Source organism: Globicephala melas, chromosome 9 (assembly GCF_963455315.2).
Source record: "Globicephala melas chromosome 9, mGloMel1.2, whole genome shotgun sequence".
Classification (NCBI taxonomy): Eukaryota; Metazoa; Chordata; class Mammalia; order Artiodactyla; family Delphinidae; genus Globicephala; species Globicephala melas.
The window spans coordinates 12,861,143-12,883,385 of record NC_083322.1 but is presented as its reverse complement, the minus strand read 5'-3'; the positions used below and the strand labels follow the sequence as shown (position 1 = coordinate 12,883,385).

General features: G+C 44.2%; 1 protein-coding gene and 1 long non-coding RNA gene across 5 annotated transcripts in view; both read left to right on the top strand.

The window, feature by feature from the left end:
* The window catches only part of LOC115851762 (uncharacterized), a 30,948-nt gene extending 22,760 nt beyond the window's left edge, over positions 1–8,188 (top strand). Inside the window, exon 6 of the long non-coding RNA XR_009565206.1 lies at positions 7,843–8,188. This is a non-coding gene — a long non-coding RNA (uncharacterized lncRNA). The remainder of the gene's footprint in view (positions 1–7,842) is intronic.
* A 1,489-nt stretch (positions 8,189–9,677) lies between these two features.
* Positions 9,678–22,243, top strand: part of TMEM178B (transmembrane protein 178B) — a 375,974-nt gene continuing 363,408 nt past the window's right edge. For 3 of the 4 annotated variants that reach the window (XR_009565248.1, XR_009565249.1, XM_030854020.2), the window contains exons 1-2: positions 9,678–11,755; positions 15,180–15,266. Coding sequence is in view for 2 of the 4 variants with exons in the window: in XM_030854020.2 (XP_030709880.1) it covers positions 11,374–11,755; positions 15,180–15,266 (469 nt within the window). In the remaining 2 variants the exon portion in view is untranslated. The remainder of the gene's footprint in view (positions 11,756–15,179; positions 15,267–22,243) is intronic. The other variant, XM_060305223.1, reaches the window with a different exon arrangement.

Here is a 22,243-nt window from a genome sequence, read left to right as displayed (position 1 = left end):
CTGTATTATGATTTACTCATCTACCCCTATTGCTGGACATTTGTGAATCCTATTAGAAATAATACTTCAGTGTAAGTATTTGAACTTTCATTTTTGAGTACTTATCCAGTTATACCCTTCAAATAGATTCTTTGTGAGCACTTTATATTTCCAAGGTCCTCTGGCTGTTCGTGAAGCTCTGGTTTGCCGTCCATGGGGTACCATTGAGATCAACTGCAGTGGGGCTAAAGGACCAAAGATGCTTTGGGTGGAGGATGCTCTCTGGTAGGATGCTTTTTATTACCTTCTAGGAGGGGGCTCTTCCCAGTGGGCTTAGTTGCTTGGCGCATATGAAATGGTAAACTTGACAAAGGCAGCTCGCTTTTGTTATGTTAGCTTGCTTATGTTATGAAGGAGTGGTTTCTGTGTCTGTGTCGCCTATTACAGGCTGTAGCCATGTGAGCGCCCTGTAATGCAATATCCTGGGCAGTACCTTCAAGTCTTGCACAGGCCTTAGTTGAAGAGTGATTCCTTTTCCCAAAGGGAGTCCTCAGTCCAGGAGGTTGATGCCTGGAAAACCTCAGGGTATTGCATTGGCTGGGTGGCATTGCAGTGCACCTGTACTGGTCAAAGCCTGCCTGGGAGAAGTGTGTCTACTCATCACATTTCCAGATCCTGTGGAATTGTTGTCCCCAAGAGGTCTAATTTCATACAAATCACGTGTGCCATGATTTTTGGTGAATGATTAGATCAGGTTTCTTATTCTTTTTATTTATAAAAAAAATCCTGGGGCTCCTGGGGAAGAATTACAGAGTCTGAGAAGCAGATAATCACACAGTTTAAAATATTGTGGCTTTTAAAAATACTTATGAGATAGACTTCCCTGGTGGTGCAGTGGTTAAGAATCTGCCTGTCAGTGCACGGGACATGGGTTCGAGCCCTGGTGGGGAAGATCCCACATGCCACAGAGCAACTAAGCCCGTGCGCCACAACTGTTGAGCCTGTGCTCTAGAGCCCGCAAGCCACAACTACTGAGCCTGCGCTCCTAGAGCCTGTGCTCCGCAACAAGAGAAGCCACCGCAATGAGAAGCCCGCGCACCACAATGAAGAATAGCCGCACCCCACCCCCGCTCGCCACAACTATAGAAAGCCCACGCGCAGCAACGAACATCCAGTGCAGCCAAAAATACATACATACATACGTACATACATACATACTTATGAGAGAGAAATTATCACAGAAAAATAACTATTCTCACTAGTAGATATTTACAGATGCACTTTAGAATTATTTTCCAATAAATACCTAGGTTTCAATAAAACCTATTGAAATTATGATTGGAACTGTGATAAATATATGAATGATTTTGTAAAGCATTGGCATTTTAACAGTATTGAGTTGTTTCATTCAGGAACATGGTAGGTTTCTACATCTTTTCAGGTCATTTATGTCTATCGATAAAATTTTGTGGTTTTAAAGCCTTCACTTTCTTTGTAACTGTTACACTTAAGTATATTATAGGGTGTCTTTTGTTTGTTGTTGTTACTGTGCATAGGATACTTTTCCAGTAGTTGTTCTAACAATTAGTTGTTATTATATTAGAATGTATTGATTCCTGTGTATGTTTCTCATATCAGGCGATCTTATTGAACTCCCTTATTGGTGTTAATAGTTTTTTGGGTTTTTTCTTTTGAGTTTTCATTACCACCCCTCACCGCCCTAATATTAAATAGTGGTGGTAGAGAGAGCATACTTGTCTTTGTCCTGATTTTATGGAAATATCCCCTCTGGGCCAGTCCATCCTGGCCTGTTTGCCCTCAGATTTGTTCCTTGATTTTCCTTGCTCAGTTCTACTGCAGGGGGCTGACATTTGTAGGCTACATATCCTGAGGCTCCCATGTCAGCTGGTGTCCATCTGGGTTCAGCCAATGGGAGGTCCTGGGAAGAGATTAACGAACAAAAGAAAGGGAGCATCCAGAGTATCTCTCCCCTATTCTCTGCCGCAGGTAACAACTCCAGCCACAGCTGCCTCAATTCATGGTTCCATCTCTGGCCGGTCAAGTGTTTCCATGGTTCCAGCATCTGTTGGGTGAATCTGGTTCCTGGCCTCAGGACCTCTTTTTGTTCCTCCAGCTAGGCTGCCGTCAGTCCCCAGCAAGAGCGCCCTTGCCCTAGACCCCTTGTTTTAGAGGGCCCACATATCACAAACACACACAAAATAACTGTTGAAGACCTCATGGTTGCCTTTATGTCTTGGGATCCGGCATCAGTACTGGCATAGCATGGCTTGCAACCCAAAACATCTGTTCTTCTGGTTAACACAGAACAGGCCCCAAGGAGATGCTTATCTATACCTCTTGCCCTGTGTCCTCAAGACAAAAGGCAACTGCATCTGAATGGCTTTAAGTTATGCGGGTTGAGTTGCTGCTGATGTTGGCGATAGATACTGCTTTGGAGTGCTGAGAGGATCTGAGAGTGGAGGCACGTTGATAAAAGAAAAGATGAAATGATTAACTTGTCAAAGTCTTCCTCCCAGAGAGCAGGCCCACAGTAGATTTTTGAATAAGGAAGTATCATTTCCCAGGAGTGATGAGCATCCGTTTTCTTGCTTCCCTTTGTGTTCCAATTCATGGCTCTGGAGTTACACATGAATTAGCATGGTATTTTGAACAGTAGCACACAGTAACTGAGGAACTTTTTACAACATTATGCTCTTGCAATTCGTATTGCTCTTAAACTACCAGTGTATTTCTGTAGACCTAATCTGAATTTTGGCCCCCGATCCAGAAATATTCTTGTGTGGAACATAGTTTGAATTTGTTTCTAGAGATGTGACCTCAACTGAGCGAATAGTCATGAAGTTCTTTGGGGAAACTCAAAGATTATTTATGATATGTCTTGAATCTATCCATAGATGAAATACATTTAAATTTGACTTTATAGCCACTTAAGACATATAATGGAAATGTCAATTAAATGTTGTTAAAGCCATTAAATTTAATTGAGAGAGGGTATAAGATATACTAGGATAGCTAAATGAAACAATAGAAGATCTTTAAATACAGAGCAAAATGTGGTCTTTGGTGGAAAATGAAATTAACTTTGGATTTGTGCTATCGAAAAGTTTTTGATATGAACTGTTGCTTGCTATTTTTAATATAAAAAAGCATATCTAAATTTTGCAATTTCTCACTTAAAGGGATTAAAATATTTTAAAATTGTAAAGAAAATGGTTTTCTAAGTAGAAATGAACTATGTAGAACCAAAAGTGATATTCCAAAAAAATATAGGGAAATTAGAACAAGGAAATGCAAATGTTTTTATGATTTTAAGGAAGATTCACATACAATTAATCCCAAAGTAATGTCTGTAGTAACTATTTTCCAACCATTATTGATCAAGTTATGGTCTTGTAGAGAGATTTGAATAAATTAAGCAATGTACTGCAATTTTTGGTTTTCTTCATTCTGACATTTAAATATTTGAAAGAAGAACTTAATAAATATTGTGTGGATATAGATGTTACTTTAAGAGATAGTAAAAATCATGCTGTATGTGATAATGATTTATATGGTGAAAGTAATATAGTATTTTTTGCATTAACAATAATTTGTCATATGTGATTGTTACAATGCTTGAATGTAACATGTAAAATTCCAAATGCAAGTATTGCTTTAAGAATTTTATTGACACTTCCAATATAAGTGCTATTGCCTCAGTAAAGTTTCTCCAAATTGAAATTAATTAAAAAAAAACTAGAAACTACAGTGAATCAAAAACAGTTGTCAGAAACATTTGGCATTATCATCTATGGAATATAATGTTATGTGAAAATCCTGGTTACAACAATAGAATGATTTTTCTGAAACAAAAGTCAAGAAGGTTAAGTCTTATGATACACATATTACAAGTTAATTACGAAGTCTTTATTTTACTCACTTTCACGTTGTTGGCCCATCAATGCATGAGCAATAATAATTAATTTGGTTGTCTTTGATATTTTGCCAACTTTTTTTCATACAAAAACCATAACTTTACACATATTTGAAATTTCTGTCATCATAAAGGTAGAACGATAGAAAATTCTTAGTTAACAATTTTTCACTTGACTTCTGCCTTTTAAACATTTAGACATATGGTATGTGGGCCTCCATTTGTATGCTCGTCCTGAGCTCCTTGTTAGAGGTGAGCCTGCCTTCAGCTGCAGGGTGGTAGTGGCTTTTTGCTATCAACTTCCTGTTGCCTGCTTGGCTTCTTGGTTCTTCCATCATCCTTTAATTTTGCACAAATAAGCAGGCACATGAATATTTTCTTATGTCCCTTTCTTTTTTACATGAAAGGTAAAGTCATGGGTTAAATAGTGTCCCCCCGCAAAAGGTATGTTGAAGTCCTTATCCTCATGCCCTCAAAATATGGCCTTATTTAGAAACAGTGTCATTGTAGATGTAATTCGTTAAGATGAGGTTATGCTGGAGTAGGCTAGGCTCTTAATCCAATGAGACTAGTGTCCTTCTAAGAAGAGAGAAATTTGGAGACAGAGGAAAGGATGATGTGAGAGAAGATGTTCATGTGCTGACACAAGCAAAGACTGGAGTGAAGCATCTGTAAACTGGGAAATGTCAAGAATTGCCAGCAGACCCTGGAGGTTAGAAGAGGCCGGGAAGGATTGTCCCCTACAGGTTCTAGAGGGAGCATGTCCCGCTAACAACTTGATTTTGGACTTCTAGCCTCTAGGACTGTGTGACGATACATTTCTGATGTTTTAAGACACATAGTTTGTGATACTTCGTCATAGAAATGCTAGGAAACTAATATAGGTAGTATAATGAATATACTCTTTGCCTGTTGTACAAGTGCTCTGCAGGCTAAATACCTAGAAGCACATCCATTGGGTCATAACAAGCCTGTATTTTTCATCTTAACAGCTCCTCCGAATTGTCCTCCAGTGTGGCAATGTCAGTTTACTCTCCTATCAGCCTTGCATGGGAGCACGTTTCCTTATGCCCTGGCCAACACTTGACATTAACAGACATGTACTTTTTTCCCATCTGATGGGTAAAAAGCAGTATTTAAAAAAATTGTATTCCCTGATTACTAGTGAGATTGAGTTTTTTCCCATATGTTAATTTCCCATTTGAATTTCTTCTTCTGTAAATTGTCTTTTTATAACCTTTGCCCGGTTTCCTGTTGTGTTATTTGTTTTATTCCTACTAGTTTGAAATACTTCTTTATGCAGGAGATGATCTTATTCATTTTAAACCATTCCTGGTATAGGAAGAGCTTTTAAATATCAAGAATGTTTGTTGGGTTTAATTGGTTGTCTTTTCAGCTTCTAGTGAGATGATCAAATGATATTTATTTGACCTATTGATATGAGGCACCTGTAATTGTAAGAACTTTAAGAAGCAGAGCAATTAAATATTTATGGGCAAAAGGAGTGATGCCAATGTGGGGTTTTTCAAAATATGTCTAGAGGGCTGCCTGGTTAGAACAGAGGATGTGTCTAAGGGAATGTGATGGTCAGCTTTAGAAAACTGGCTGAAGCTTTGTGGGGCTTTATGGGGGGTACAGAGTTTGAGCTTTACTGTACAGGCAAAATGAAATCACTGCAGAATTTTGAGTAAAGGACTGTAGAATTTAAGAAGATTAATATGATGCTGTGGTGGAGGAAGACGAAAATAAAAGCAAGGAGTGGACTTAGAAACCCAGGGGTGAGATGAAAATAGCCTTTTGCCATAATGACCCTAATAAGGAAAAAAAGGAGGAAGGTAGGTATCACACCAATATGACTCTGATGAGGAGAGATTTAGGAAGAAGATCTTCATAAGGAAAGAAGTGTACCTATTCAAGCATAAGTACTAACGCGTCACAGACTTGGGGGACTTTGTCAGGAGGGCTAAAGTGGAAGATAACTTTTGGGTTTCAAATAATGTCCAAAGTTAATTAGGACAATAGAAATAAGAATATACAGAGGGCCTTTTCTCTGGGCAATGATGTAATCTTGATGGACGGCTAAGAGAAAGCACACCTCATCAACCTTTATTTTGCTTCCAATTGACAATGTCAAGGAGAGTGATTTTCAGACTGAAGGTGGGGTGTAGGGTAGAACAACTATGATAACTGAAGATAGTTCACAATGGGTGAAAAAATTATAGGAGAGCATCTATCTGCTCTGTGTGAGCTGTACCCCAGGAAACTGAAAGAAGTTTTAATGATATCTCTGAATCTCTGATGTTGACCTTGGAGAAAGCCTGGAGAATGTGAACTTAAAAATAGATGTGTGGGCTTCCTTGGTGGCGCAGTGGTTGAGAGTCCGCCTGCCGATGCAGGGGACACGGGTTTGTGCCCCGGTCCGGGAAGATCCCACATGCCGCGGAGCGGCTAGGCCCGTGGGCCATGGCCGCTGAGCCTGCGCGTCCGGAGCCTGTGCTCCGCAACGGTAGAGGCCACAACAGTGAGAGGCCCGTGTACCGAAAAAAAAAAAAAAAAAAAAAAAAAAAAAAAAATAGATGTGTGTGTATGCCTGTGTGTGTGTGTGTGTGTGTGCAAATAGAATTCCAAATTTCAAAAATGTAGATTTCACAAATTGCAAATGATCTTAATGTCATTTTGGGGCAAGATCCTAGGATAGCATTCCAAAGGGATGACTTGTAGTCTCCTAGAAGAGGAGGTGAGGATCTTTGGTTCTACATGGGTCATGCCATGACTGTTAGATCCAGGAGCACGATCTGATGCAGGAAGCACTAAAAATCAGGAGGTATTAGAAACCCAGTAGGAGCAAGCACAAGGAGGACATGAAGAAAGAATATTTAGCTTGGAGGGAAGAAGGCTTAGAGAGAACATGGTGGCTGATGTCAAATATGAGAAAGACCATTATATGGAAGAGGGATCAGGTATCTGTGGGCTTCTCGAAGGCCAATGGGTAGAATTCCAGGGACCTAGGATAAGACTTAGGATAAGGAAGACCTGTGTAACCACGTGCACCATCCAGTAGTGCTTTCCAAGACAGTGATTTTTCTTTTTCTTTTTTTAAAGATTTATTTATTTTTGGTCGTGTCGGGTCTTAGTTGTGGCACGCGGGATCTTCCTTGAGGCATGCGGGATCTTTTGTTGCAGCGCAGTCTTCTCTCTAGCTGTGGTGTACGGGTTTTCTCTCTCTAGTTGTGGTGCGTAGGCTCCAGGACGTGTGGGCTCTGTAGTCTGCAGCATGTGGGCTCTCTAGCTGAGGCTCGCGAGCTCAGTAGTTGTGGCGCCCGGGCTTAGTTGCCCCACAGCATGTGGGATCTTAGTTCCCTGACCAGACATCGAACCTGCATGCGCTGCATTGTAAGGCGGATTCTTTACCACTGGACCACCAGGGAAGTCCCCCAAGACAGTGATTTTTCTATCACTGCAAGTGTGCTAGCAGAAGCCGGTCAGTCACTTTTTTTGGAAATGTTCTTGAAGAGATTCATGTGTTATTGTGTGGGTAACTCTAAAGTTCCTTCCAATTTTGAGCTTCTGTGATCCTAGGCCAGTGTAGGTGCGAATGGGAAGGATTAGGTTGGAAATACAGAGACTGTGAAGCCGTAACTAATGAGGAATTGGAAGAAGACAGAGGGAAGAAATGTAGATCACTCAGTTGAGAAAAGAAAATCCTGTAGTCATATAGTCTAGAGGAAGAATCCACCATCTTTTTAGCCCCAAAGACCAGGATCATCTCCAAATGGTTTAGGGCTGTCCAAGAACGTTGCACTTTAAAGAAGGCCTCTAATCAGTGTCTTTCATAGGATTTTGGGGATGGAGGACAAACATTTCAAAATACAATTTTAATGATGTTCAGAAAAGATGACATTGTGCATTTTGCTCCCTTCCCCCCGCAGGACTGCTCAGGAGGACCATGAGGGAGGGGCAAGGCACATCATTGGAAGCAGGCCTAAGGCACAGGCCAGGAGAAAAAGTTAAAAAGCAAGAGCAAGAAAGGAGTGGAATAATGGCAGAGAGAGGAAGAATACAGACAAAATGAACAAGTACATTTATTGTGAACAGAAGCTGCCTGGGCTTCCAGAGGTCTCAGGCGCACCTCTTTCAGCTGGTTCTCAGGGGCAGGAGAGTTGGGTACCAGGAGACTGAGGCTCTACTGCTGGCTGTGCCCCAGCTTCCCCAGTGACCTTGTAGATGTCATTTCGCCTTTCTGCCTCCTTCCTATTGTCAAAGGCAGGCATACTGCTAAGCTAAAAGTGCTCTGGGCTTTACCGAAGAAAATAGCTCCAGAAATTTAAGACGTTGCCTGCCTGTGTACGAAGTGTCTGCACTTGTTTCTGTTTTTTTCACGGTTGACGGAGGGAGAGCGGGTAAGAGGAGTGTAGAAAGAAAGGTGAGAAGACATTGTGGCCAAAGTCGCTTAGCTCCGCCTTAGCTCCCGGGACCGGGATCTGGCAGAGGGGACATGCCTGCAGCCCGCGACCAGTGGGGCACCCAGGAACCCGAGCGGACATCCTCGGGTTCAGCTGTCCCTTCAGCGAGTCCCATTGCAGCATCAGGGACGAAAAGCGAGGCACACCCCTCCCCCACTAGATGGCACTGAAACGCCTCGTTCGCGATTTTCAAAATGCAGGAAGGAGGAAAAAAGACAAAAAGAATATGGTGGAGGTGCGCTCATTTTGCATCGCAGGCCCAGTTGTTCAAAGCAGGGTGCCGGACCCTCTCTTACTCCCCAGGGTAGCTCTTTACCCGGCAGTGCAGGCCCTCGACTTTGGAATGAGGGTGAAAATGAGGGGCGAGGCTTAGAGTGAAGAGCCTAAGGTTTCGACCTGGGAGGGAGGCTCCCAGCCCTGCGGCGCCGTCTCACGTGAGCCGGGCGGTGTGTGTGTGGGGATGAAGCTGGGCTCGCTCGGGGCCCACTCGCTCAAGGTCTGGGGTCTACCCGCGACACCTCTCAGAGCCCTCGCAGAGCCCAAATCCAGCCCCCACCCGGATAAGGACAAAGCCCGCACCGAGGTTTCGTTTAACACCACTTCCCCTCCTCAAAGCGCGAGGCCCTGGGCGTTTTCATAATGTCTATTAAGCACCACCCCCCCACCCATGAAAATTCTGTTCCTCTTGTCTGGAAAGGATCAGTCAATTTTCTTTTTTCTTCTCCCGCTGAGGAGGGAGGTGGAGGCAAGTGGAGGTGGGTGTGTGTCGGGTGTCTGGCGCTGGCGTGGGGCTGGACCGGGGCTGGCGGTGACAACCCCGCGGACACGCGTTCAGCCCCGGGTGGAAACGCCTGTAGCTAATAGGATAGCGCCTGTGGCTTTCTAGGGAAAACAAAGATCAAATACAATCCAGGACATCTGCGACCGAAACCGGGGATGCAGGGAACTTCCTCAGCCCCTCTGAATGCCGACTCCGCAATAAGCAGTCTTTTCTTCTATTTAAGGGAATTTTCCACGACTGAAAAGAGATAAACAGGAGATGGAGGCAACATCCCTAATTTAATACTAATGCGTGTAAACATGCTACATACCACATATATGTATATGTGCATAAATATGGATGTGGTTGGGCACAAACCTCTCTAGACACCATTGACTTGCCTGGTCAAAGAATAAGGCTTAGACATTTTGCCTGGGAAATGGTGCACTTTATCTTTAAGAATGCTAGAAAAATAAGAGATGAGGCTCACGTTGCACGGATGACATCACTAGCTTTTGGCTGCGCGCTCCGTGTTCTCGTCTGTGGGTTTTAGCCAAGGCTGCAGCGCCCGGCGCCCGAGCGAGCACAGCAGCGGCTTCCTACAGCGCCCGCAATCGGGCGATGCTATTTCCCGAGCCTCCCGGGCGCAGCCTGGGCTCTCGCTCCCCGGCACCGGCCGAGACCGCAAGGCCCCGGAGCCGCCGCGGCTAGAGGAGGAGGCCGGGAGGGGAAGCTGAGCGACCCAGCCTCCCTCCCCCACCCTCGCCCCATTCACCTCGGCGACCACCTCGCCGGGAGCCTGATCGTGGAACGCCGAGGCTGGGATGCGATTCTCTGCACGCTGCCGAGCGAGCCGGCACCTCAGCTCCTGGGTGGGCTGCGAAGAAAATGCTGCAATCTGAGAGCGGCTGACCCCAGTTGGGCAGCGCAGACGGGGTGCTAGAGTGCCGGGGCTCAGGTGTAAGGAGAAGGGGGCGGATTGTGTTGAAGGGCCGGGGCAGTTGTTTTTCTGGGTACCAGCAGCTCCCGGGCAGCACGTTCCCGGGGCTACCCGGGAGCCAGATGAAGTGAGGCGGAGGCGCCGCGGGAGAGGCGGGTCTGAAGGTGGCAGGGTGGACACTCCAGGAAGAAGACGGCACTGGGGAGGGCGGCATGACGCCCCGGGGGCTGGCTGCTTGGCTGGCGGGGAGCAGCCATCGCGCGACCTGTCCATGGTGTTGAAGGCGCCCTGCGCCGAGCTCCGCGAGCCCCGCGTGGTGCGCCCTGCCGGGTGCGCCCTCCCCGGCGCAGCCCGCCTCTCGCGCCCGCGAGCTGCCGCCCCGTCGCCGCAAACCCCCGGCCAAGGCTCGTCCGGTAACGCCGTCCGGGTGACCGCACCGTCGGCCCGAGGGGCCGCCTGAATGGCGAAGCAAGAGGCAGACGACCCGGGAGCTCGCGGGGAAAGGTCGGCCGAGACCGTGCGCCGACTGCGAGCCCGCCTCTGAGCGCAGCGCGCTGGCCAGAAGAAGCAAAGGACCTGCTGGTGGCCAGAGGACAGAGATTTTTAAAAGACCCGACCCAGAGAGGAAGAACATTTCTTCTCTCGCAGACCGGAAGGGGGAGAGTGGCTGAGAGGGAGACCCAGGCGGGACGCAGGGCAGGCAGCCCTGGCATCTGGAGGTTTCCTTCGCGGGCCGGCCGCATCGCGGGTGTTGCAGTTCATCCAGTCGTCTAGCGGCTCCTCCTGATAGACACTCTCCCACCCCCATCCCCCTCCCAAGAAAGCCAAGCGAGTGGGTCCCATCGCCCCGCTACACAAAGAAAGCCCAAGGAGCCCCGCCGCAGCCGAGGGCACTCGGTGTTTGGTTTCCGGCCCGAGGGCAGCGTCGCCCGAAGCCCGGCTGAGTGCGGCCGCGGCGGGTTCGGAGCAGTCGCTTCCTGCCGAGCCGGGAGGGGGCGGGAGGCGGCCGTGTCTGGCTCGCCGCCGCCTGAGGCTGCACCTGCTCCGCAGGATGCGCAGAGGCTTGCCGGAGCCTCTCCGGATGAGAACTTTTTAGGCTGCCCGCCCGCGTTCCCGCAGTCCCTGGGCTGCGCACCGGCAGCCGGGGGCCGAGGGGGCGCCGCTGCGCGACCCCCTCTCCCGCCCCCTCCCCCTCCTTGGCTCGGCAGCCCGCCCGCCCGCAGCTGTGTTCCGGGCGCGCGGAGGGAAGGCGAGGCTGCGGCGGGTCATGCCCACGGTGTAGCCGCGAAGCGGAGGCATGGCTGCCGGAAGGTTCCTGCTCTACACGGGCCTGTCGCTAGCGCTCTGCGCCCTGGGCATGCTGGCCGTGGCCGTCTGCTCAGACCACTGGTACGAGACGGACGCCAGGAAGCACAGGGACAGGTGCAAGGCCTTCAACACGCGCCGGGTCGACCCTGGCTTCATTTACAACAATAACAACAACTTGCCACTCCGGGCCAGCCGCTCGCGCCTGGACCGCTGGGAGGGCACACTCCTCCGGGCCCGGAATCGCCGGCAGCTCTTCGCCATGAGCCCCGCCGACGAGTGCAGCCGGCAGTACAACTCCACCAACACTGGCCTCTGGAGGAAGTGCCACCGACAGGGCTTCGACGCGGAGATCGCGGCCCTGATTCGGAAAGGTAAGCGCTCGCCGCGACGCGTGGCGCTGCGGAGAGACCGGCGCCTCTGGGCCGGGCCGCCCTCTCCTCCCTTGAGCGGCCGCAGTCTCGCAGGCCTCCTGGTTCCAGGAGGTCAGGTTATTCAGGCTCGGCTGAGGCTTGCAGTGGCCAGATCTTGCCGCCGAGTAGCTGGTAATGGAGGCTTACCTCTCCCTACCCGGCCTCTTGCCTTGCGTTTTGTCTGATGGGATTCCAGTAGAATCTCACGGTCCAGGGTTTTTACACAGGGAAATGGCTTCAGTAGTCTCTGAAAAGCAAGGGAGTCTATAATGTTCTGCTTTTAGTAGAGGAAGCCCTTTAAGAGTGATTTGTCGGTGTAGACACACTCCTAGTTTTAATCTTTGTTTTAGATGTTGTTGAACTGATTCATCAAGGGAAATTTGGGAAAACATCTCACAGAGAAGGCCTTATTCATGCCGGAAGCGTTTAAGTGCTATGCTATACCGGGCATACTGCAGGCATTGGTCATATAAACATTAATAAATCACAGCCCCTGCCCTGTTTCACCCCCAAAGCCCGTTGACCTGTAGCATCATGCCACAATTCTTGATTTCTCATTTTGAGAAAGTGGTTGACAAAAGTGTCTTACGGACATTGAACATGAACAAGATCTAATAAGCACACAAAAAGTAGTTCTTCCAGCAGCGCCAAAGTGGGTACTTCAGACAAAAAAATACTATTTTCAGAAGATTTGTATAAAAAATACCCAAAGTATACCAAAACAGAAAACAAACTGCATTTGCTAATGATAAAAATTTATTTGATACTTTAATATGATCACATAAATTTTTAAAAGTCTCTTCATCTGATGCAGTTTGTAAATCTTGCATGATTTATACTTTGGGGACTATCCTGTTCCGTTAACCTACTGAGATGTTGTTTCAATGTATACTAATATTGCTCTGAAGAAGGGAATATGCATTGATGGTAGCTGCACCCTGGAAGATGTGGTGCGATTCTATATGTCTTGTTCCCCGCACCTCCCTTCATTTTCTTCATCTATTAAGTGGTGATACCAAAGTGAAAACAATGCTGTTATCTGCAAAGTCTCTGTGGCCAAGATACCAAGCAGTTTCTTAATGTCTCAGTAATTATAATGCAAGGTTTCTCCTGTTTTAAAATCTTACATGTGAGAACTGATATTCTTTGATTTATAAAACTGTTGACATGGATCAGAAAAAAATTGTTAATTTGAAAAAAAAGTCAGTTGTTTAAGAAAGGCAAACAGTGGATATGGATTTAGATTTAGGTGGGGTAGGTCCAGAAAGAGAATCCATCTTAATGTTTGTTTTACAGCTTCTGTAGAATGACGAGGGATTTTAGCTGATTTAGTTAAGAATGTATTACTATTACAAATATCACATCTGCTTCATGGTTAGACTCTTATTAGAGCAGGGTGTCCCGCTTGGAGCTCTACAACTTTGTCAAGCTGTACAGGATATTGGAGAATTGCAGAAGAGAACAACTTGGGTTTGGATTTAGAAGTGGGAAAACAAGAGGAAGCGGAAGAGTTTTTGACAATGGGTGACTTCGTAGCAGTTTTCAAATTCTCAGATTCAGAAAATGTTGTTTTATCCGTCATTTTCTGCTTTTATTAAAATTGCAGTGGTAGGAAGTTAGCTGACATGTGAGGAAGAATTCATGTTAATAATGACTGACAAACACTGGTAGGACTTGCTGAAGGACATTCTTGAATTTCCTTTCTTGAACATCTCCTGGAACAAGACTGGTATCCTTCTGTCTGGTACTGGTTAACCCCACTTAGAAAAAGGGGGATGGAATTCGTGGCTTCTGGTGGTTCCATTGAGAGCTTTGATTCCATGTTGCTCTGCTTGGCGATCCGACTAGAAAGGTTGACTTGGTCTGTGCACCAGAGGGATTGGTTACCATAGTGACATGTTCTTCCGGTGAAGCTGGAAACACAGTGACAGGGAAAGGGGTAGGGGAAGGATGTACAACATTTTGACTTTGTATCGACTGATTTTTAATTGAAGCAACAGAAAATGGACCAGCAGGGGGATTGAATACACTGATACCTAGAGTTGGGAGGGCACTGTATTTCTCTTGAACTAATGCAAACGCTGTTCCCCATCACCCAAAATAAAGCAGTCACTGTCAGCTGCAAGCCCTTGCTTACCATGGCTGTTTCTGTCCATTTGACATTCTTGTTAGTTATTATTGAGATAGATGGTATGCCAGCCTTACAAATCTTGAGAGACTTAAGGGCACTATCTTCATTTTTAATCTCAAAACATAATCTTTCAAAGCCAGATCTGCTTTTTCTAAGTAGTGATGGACACATTTTGGAAATAAGTGCATCTTATATTAGGAGAATTCACAAGCAATTCCAATGGCACATAGAATGTAACCTCTAGACTTAATGTTCCTCCTAGAAGTACAGATTTTAGAAGGAAGTTAAAAAATAAATTGATATCCCTATATTTACTTTTAGGACACCTTAGGGAAAGATATTTCTCTCATGGTATTCATTAGCAGCCTCAAAAGCTATCTTACGCCTTTGTCTTTTTTGGAAACATCTTCGATTAAAATTCTGGAGATATGTGTTGGGCAGGGGGAAAGGGAAATCAGAGAAAAGACTGCTTAAAATCTGTCAATATTATGGGAAAATTAGAGATTTATCTAAATGATCATATAGCCCTAAAGAACTCAGTCATTTGTTAAATCAATGTTCATTACATTAGAAAGTGCTGTTTTTGCATTTTACAATAAAACCACATAATTAATAAGAAAACAAAACAAATCCATATCTGATTTGAAGATAAAGTCCTTGGGATTCATGTTCTTTCTGGAATCCGTTTCTTGCCCTGCTGACATGACTGTACCCACAAAAAGGCATTTCTGATCACTGCGTATTTATTTGTTTGTCTTACTGAACAATAAGTTCCTGGAGGGCAGGAAAGATAATCATTTGTAAAATACATCTACTTGGTACTTGGGAAATATACAAATTAGGTTCACAGAAACTTATCCATCAAGAGCTTATTCTAATTGTAGGAACACTGTATGGGAATCCAAATAAAGGATTAGTCAGAAAACTGTGATAGGAAATGAACCAGTGTAGCTCTCAGGGCAGGTTAATATTGCAACAGAGGCTACATAATTTAACAAGGAGGATTTCTTGAGCAAAAGCTTTGCTAAGGAATAGAGGTAACACCGTAGTTTTGGATAACACGTGTCATTGAAAAAACACATATCACGCACAATCATTATTTTTCACATTAGATAAGATTTTAATTATTTCCTTCTCGAGGGTAGGATTTGGGTAGAGGGTGCAGCAAGGATCAGTCACTCTTGAATTCCCATCTGTGTCCATACTCATGTCCTCTTGTCTTCCTGCTTTTCAACCTCATCTGTGTCTCCCTAGTAAGTCACTGCACTGGGGACAGATCAATGGCGGGATCAGCTTCTGAAATCCAAGAGACTTCCAGACCCTTAGGAGGACCAGCTACAGGTAGGATTTTGTTCCCGGGAACATGTATATTCTTTGGTTAGTACTGAAATCTTATATTGATATGGCTTGAAATCAGCAGACCTTCAACTGAGACTCTAAGAACTTTTTTATTATTTGAAAATAAGCCTTATAATAGAATTTGACCTAAATGGTTTTCATAATCATGGAGTGATGGTCAATGTTCTGAAGTATATTTTAATGGAACATTGCACGTATTCACAAATTAATAATGTTACTCAGCAAATATTTACTGCACAGGTATTATGGGATGGGCACATATCACTAGAAAGAAGAGAGAATAAGACCTGGTCCTTAGAATTCCCATAGTCTGTTAGTGTCACATAGAATAAGTGACAAGTACAAAACACTGAGAGCAACAGAAACAGATGCAGAGAAACAGAGGAGGTGATGCTGGACTGTGTCGGCAGTGGGATGAGGTCAGGCGGGAAGGAGTTAGGGAGAGTTGCCCTGAGGAAATGAAATTTGAACAAGATTTTCATGAAGTTTGGAGGTGGATGGGGAAGAAGGGCATTTCAGGCAAAGAGGCCAGCATATGCACAGCCATGGAGGTGTGAACCAGCAGTTTGGCCTTGTGAGTGTTGATTTCTGGGGCGAGGGAGAGGAGCAGACCAACAGCTGGAGAGCAGGCGAGGGCCAAGTCAAGGAGCTTGTGAGCTCAGATCCCCTGTAGCAGTGCGGCCCATAGGATGGCTGCTAGCCACACACGGCTACTTAACTTAAAATAACCAAAATTAAATAAAATTTAAAAATCACCACTGGGCTTCCCTGGTGGTGCAGTGGTTGAGAGTCCACCTGCCGATGCAGGGGACACGGGTTCGTGCCCCGGTCCGGGAAGATCCCACATGCCGCAGAGCGACTGGGCCCGTGAGCCATGGCCGCTGAGCCTGCGCGTCCGGAGCCTGTGCTCCGCAATGGGAGAAGCCACAACAGTGAGAGGCCCGCGTACCGCAAAAAAAAAAAAAAAAAAAAAAAAAAAAAATCACTTCTTTAGTCACATTGGTCACATTACAGATGCTCAGTAGCTGTATGTATCTAGTAGCCATCATTTCAGACAGTGCAGATTAGAGAATGTTTCCATCACCACAGAAAGTTCTATGGGACAGGGCGACATGGAGCCTATAGCCTCTAAGAGCAAGCGCATACTTTATTTCAGATGAGGGATAATTGAACATGGTAACTTGGGCTTAAATTTAAGAGTATTATTCTACACCTGAAGAAACTTTGCTACTTGAATGTTTCACAGAAGGTTTTAGTTCATGGTCAGTTGTGCTAAATCTATGTTTTATTAATTTTCCATGTTTTTCTTTTTAAATAAATTTAATTAATTAACTAATTAATTAATTAATTTATTTTTGGCCGCGTTGGGTCTTCATTGATGTGCGCGGGCTTTTCTCTAGTTGTGGCGAGCGGGGGCCACTCCTCGCTGCGGTGCGCAGGCCTCTCAATACGGTGGCCTCACCCGTCGTGGCGCGCGGGCTCAGTAGCTGTGGCTCACGGGCTCCAGGCGTGCGGGCTTCAGTAGTTGTGGCGCACGGGCCTAGTTGCTCCGTGGCATGTTGGATCTTCCCGGACCAGGGCTGGAACCCGTGTCCGCTGCATTGGCAGGCGGATTCTTAACCACCGTGCCACCAGCGAAGCCGCTAATTTTCCATGTTTGACTCACAGAATTCTCTTCTCTCCTTTCCCTCTCCTGACTCCATTAAAGTAACTTGCAAAGTTGACTGGGTGGGAAGATTAATAGTAATCAGACTTGGTGCCAGGTACTCTGCTAAAAGCTTTACATATATTACCTAACTTATTCTTCATAATACTGCTCTGAAGTGGGTAGTATTATTATTTATCTCTATTCTACAGTTGAGGAAACTGAGACACACAAAGCTTCATTAACTTGCCACAGCTCATGATAAGGAAATGAAGTTGTCAGGATTTGAATTCTGGCTCCTGGTTTGGAGACTCACGCACCCCACTCTACTGTCACCATAGAGTCTGTCAGGGCAGGGGTGGGGGGAGATGAAGCTGGTATACTGATTCCCCAAACTAAAAAAGAAATAGGGTCCCTTTGCTGTACACCTGAAACTAACACAACTTTGTAAATCAACTATAACTTTGTAAATCAACTTCAATAAGAAATAAACTTGCTATTTCAAAGATATAACAAAATAGGAAGTAATTTTAGAATCCACAAAGGTGAGACCTGCTGGAGGACTCCAGCTTAGCACTGAGAGGAAGGTCATTTCAAAGCAAAGCATCTCACTTTGCCTTGAGACCCCCGGACAGAAGCTTGTCCACCTTTTGTTCTGTGATTTTGAGTATTTTTTTTTTTTTGAGTGTTTGTTTTGTTCACTGTGGTAGGTGCTGAGGTTATAGACATGAAGGACGTACACATTCATTCCACAAATATTTATTGATGGCCTGGAGGCTGGGTATTGTGGAGAAGCTTACATTCCATGGGGGGAGAGACAAACAATAAATAAATACAGATGGAATAAAAATAATATCGAATGAACTAATCAATATATAATATAATGTGCAGTAGTGAATGCTATGAAGTGTCTTTGCCCTTGGGAAGCAGAAAGGGGAAGGTGGACAAGTAAGCCAAAAATTAAATAGTTCTATTAGTTTTGGTTTCATAATATCCAGAGACTTTACCTGCTCACAGGCAGACACACACAAAACCCACGGTCTCTGTATAAGGTGTGCATCCCCGTGTGTATGTGTTATATGTGTGTTGGAGGAGAACAAAGAGTCATCGTGTGGTTCTTGTCCTGAGGGAGCTTACGCTCCAGCTCACTGTTTCCCAAGTTCATTGTCACGTGTTGGGTGGATCAGGCTCTTCTGCAGGAGGTCACGTCTGTATCAACTGGATCAGGAATCAGCTGGTCAGGGAACTCAAGGGTGAGCTCATCTTATTGAACCAACAAAGTCAAGGGTCTTGTTTCTGTTGCAGAAGGTGAGTTTATTTATTCCTTTACTGTAGGGTAGGTAAGGGTCAATTAGAGGATCGATTCTGTACATTCCACTTTGGATTGTCAGTTAAAAATATTTTCTCCTAAAAAAAATATATATATTTTCTCCTTCTTTGCTATTTGTAGGTGATCTTAGGCCTTCAGGCAGAATCCTAAACACACTCTGGGTTAGTTTGACCCTTCACACACACACACGCACACACGCAGGTATGCATCTAGACATTAGACAGTAGAGTCACAAATGTTCATTCAGATGCACATACTTTTATAACTACTTACCCCAAAAAATACACAGAGAGAGAAGGGAGTGCGTGACTTGATAGATGAGTGGACAGAACGTTTATTCTAACATCTTGATTGGATGTCTGCTGTTTTTGAGAGAATGCATACATTCTTTTAAAGGACTTTGTTTCCTCATGTGTAAAAGAGTGGGTTTGGGGGCTTCCCTGGTGGCGCAGTGGTTGAGAGTCCGCCTGCCGATGCAGGGGACATGGGTTCGTGCCCCGGTCCAGGAAGATCCCACGTGCTGCAGAGCGGCTGGGCCTGTGAGCCATGGCTGCTGAGCCTGCGCGTCCGGAGCCTGTGCTCCACAAAGGGAGAGGCCACAGCAGTGAGAGGCCCGCGTACCACCAAAAAAAAAAGAGTGGGTTTGGATTGTAAACACATCAAACCCTTTCACGTTTGATGAGAAAGTTAAGTTTATGTGATAGAGAGTAAATAAAGGGTGAATGGCTGAGAGAAGGTGAAAGAGAGGGATGGGAAATCAGGGAGAGGAAAGGGAGAGAAAGAGAGCAAATCGAGAGACAGAGACAGATGCTTCTGAAGGGATCATGGCGGGCTGCTAGTTTGTAAAAGGAAGAGGTGGAAAACAAAGCAGCTAATTTCATACTAATGTAGGACCTTGTAATAAGAATGAACTATTTCTCTTTCTAATGATGTGAAATGCCATGTTGCAGATTGGGGTTAAAAATCTGAAAAGTTAATGGAGGAAGGTGGTGTTGGTAGCACAACAGTGTGGATATACTTAATGCCACGGAGCCATACTCTTAAAAATGCTTAAAATGATAAAGTTTATATTATGTATGTTTTAACACAATTAAAATAAATAAATAAGTGAATTAAAAGAATTAAAAAACTTAATACAGAGAGGAACTGGATTCCTGGTATGTAGAATGCTTCAAAACTGAGGATCTTCATTTAGTCAACACATTTTTTTAGCACCTACTGTGTGCCAGGCACTAGCTCAGATATGTTTGGGACACAGAAGTTAATAAAACAGACATAATCCCTGTTCTCATAGGGCTTACCCTGAAACACCTTCAAGGATTGTATCTTTTTCCTAAACAAAACTTTTCAAGAGCACCAGTATGTAAAACAAGTAAAAGTAATGAATACATTCCTCGGGTCATTTTAAAACCATTGTATGGTAAAGAACGCTTCACTGTGTTTATTCTAAAGATGTCTATTGAGTACCAACAATTTCAGGCACATTGCTTGGGGCAGAGGATCCTGAGTGAAATACAGAGCTCCTGTCCTCAGAGAGACAAAAAAAGGTAGTATACAAGAAGAGAAACAAATACAAACCCCAAGTTTTTTTTTTTAATATTTTAATTTGATTGGAGTACAGTTGATTTAAAACGTTGTGTTAGTTTCAGGTGTACAGCAAAGTGATTCAGTTATACATAAACATATTCTCATTCTTGTTTAGATTCTTTTCTCTTATAGGTTATCACAGAATATTGAGTAGAGTTCCCTGTGCTATACAATACATCCCCATTGGTCATCTATCCTATGCAATAGTAGTGTGCATGAGTTCATCTCAAGCTCCTGATTTATCCCTCCCCCACTGCGTCTCCCCTTTGGTAACCAGAAGTTTGTTTTCGATATTGATAAGTCTGCTTCTGTTTTGTAAATAAGTTCATCTGTATCTTTTTTTTTAAAAATTAGATTACACATATGAGTGATGCCCTGTGATATTTGTCTTTCTGTGTCTGACTTACTTCATTTAGTATGATAATCTCTAAGTCCATCCACGTCTCTACAAATGACCCAGTTTCATTCCTTTTTATGGCTGAGTAATAGTCCAATGTATATATATACCACATCGTCTTTATCCTTTCCTCTGTTGATGGACATTTAGGTTGCTTCCATGTCTTGGCAATCGTAAATAGTGCTGCAATGAACATTGTGGCACATGACTCTTTTTGAACTATGGTTTTCTCAGGGTATATGCCCAGTAGTGGGATTGCTGGGTCATATGGTAGTTCTATTTTTAGTTTTTTAAGGGACCTCCATACTGTTCTCCATAGTGGCTGTACCAATTTACATTACCACCTGTTGGAATGTAGGAGGGTTCCCTTTTCTCCACACCCTCTCCAGCATTTATTGTCTGTAGACTTTTTGATGATGGCCATTCTGACCAGCGTGAGGTGATACCTCACTGTAGTTTTGATTTGAATTTCTCTGATAATTAGTGGTGTTGAGCATCTTTTCATGTGCTTTTTGGCCATCTGTATGTCTTCTTTGGAGAACTGTATATTTAGATCTTCTGCCCATTTTTTGATTGGCTTGTTTGTGTTTTTGACATAGAGCTGCATGAGCTGTTTGTTTATTTTGGAGATCCAAGTTTGGTTCTTTGAGAGATTTATGTGTTGGGGGCTTGAGTGATTCTTGAGTTTTGGAGGAGTTAGAGGAAGCTTTGCAGAAAAGGGGACATCTAGTCCTAACATGTACTTAGAGAGGTTGACTGTGGGTTGATAAGGTGAAGTCTTAGCCTCATTTAAAAATGATTAATTAATAATGACAAAGTAATAACTTGTCCCGTCTGCTTTCCGCCCACCTTTGTCCCCCAGACTCCCAGTGCCTCTCCGAAGAGGCAGCTGTTGCTACCAGATTTTAAGAAATCACATCAGAGATATTCTGTTCAGCAATATTTAAAAATACCAGCAAGTATAAATATAGGTCAGGCAATGAACAGGGGATTTAAGGATGAAAAAAGTTTATTTTTTTTGTAAATTCGTACACACAGAGATGATAGTTAGAGGCCCATTCCAGGAGTCACTAGGAAGCTTCTACAGGTGATGTTTATTTTAAGTGGAGGCTGCTGTGGGCATTCAGAGAAGTTTGACAGATTTGCTGCTTTTATGGGAGAGTGCAGTATCTGAATTATTTCAATTGATTTTTTTTTTTTTGGTGTCCAAGTAGTTTGCCAAGAAAAGGCAATTTACTTTATATTAGGTCATCTTCATAAATTTATATCATTTCCTACGTTTGAAAATGCCCTGCTGTTCTATATCCTGAAGCTCACTCTGTTGGACACTTTATTTGCTCTAGAGCAATCTCTCATGCAGTTTTGCCCTCAATTTCTTTTCATCTTTATAAGAGCAATTCTATTTAGGCAGACACAACTCTTATTCCCCAAGGCTCTGGAGTATTTTGCACACCTGGATGGGATAGGGTGATTTTTGCCTTGAAGAAGCTCTGGGCTCATACGCTGCTGTATGCTAACTAATACAGCATCGGATACTATCCTGTGAGTCTGAAGACACACATGCCTTGTCGCCTGGCGCTTCTACCCCTGGCTGTATACTCATGAGTCCATGGAACACATCCAAGACACTCCATGGCATCACTGTCTTATAATAATAAAATAAATAAGTAAACAAAAAGGAAAAACTTGTATTCATTAATAGGAGAATGGGTAATAGGCATGGTATGTTCATACAGTGGAAACTACCACTGTGTATTTAAAATAAATATACTAGATGTACATATTTCCAAATGGATAAACATAAAATTTGAGTGAAAAGAGCAGGGTGCAGATTGAAATGAAGAGTATGGTGCTCTTTATATGAAGCTCAAAAACAGATCAGATAACATTAGATATTGTTTATTTGCCTTGTGTTTATAAAAATATGCATGTGACTGATAAACACAAAATGAAGGATGGTGTTTATCTTTCTCAGGGCAAGAAAAGAAATGGAATTGGGG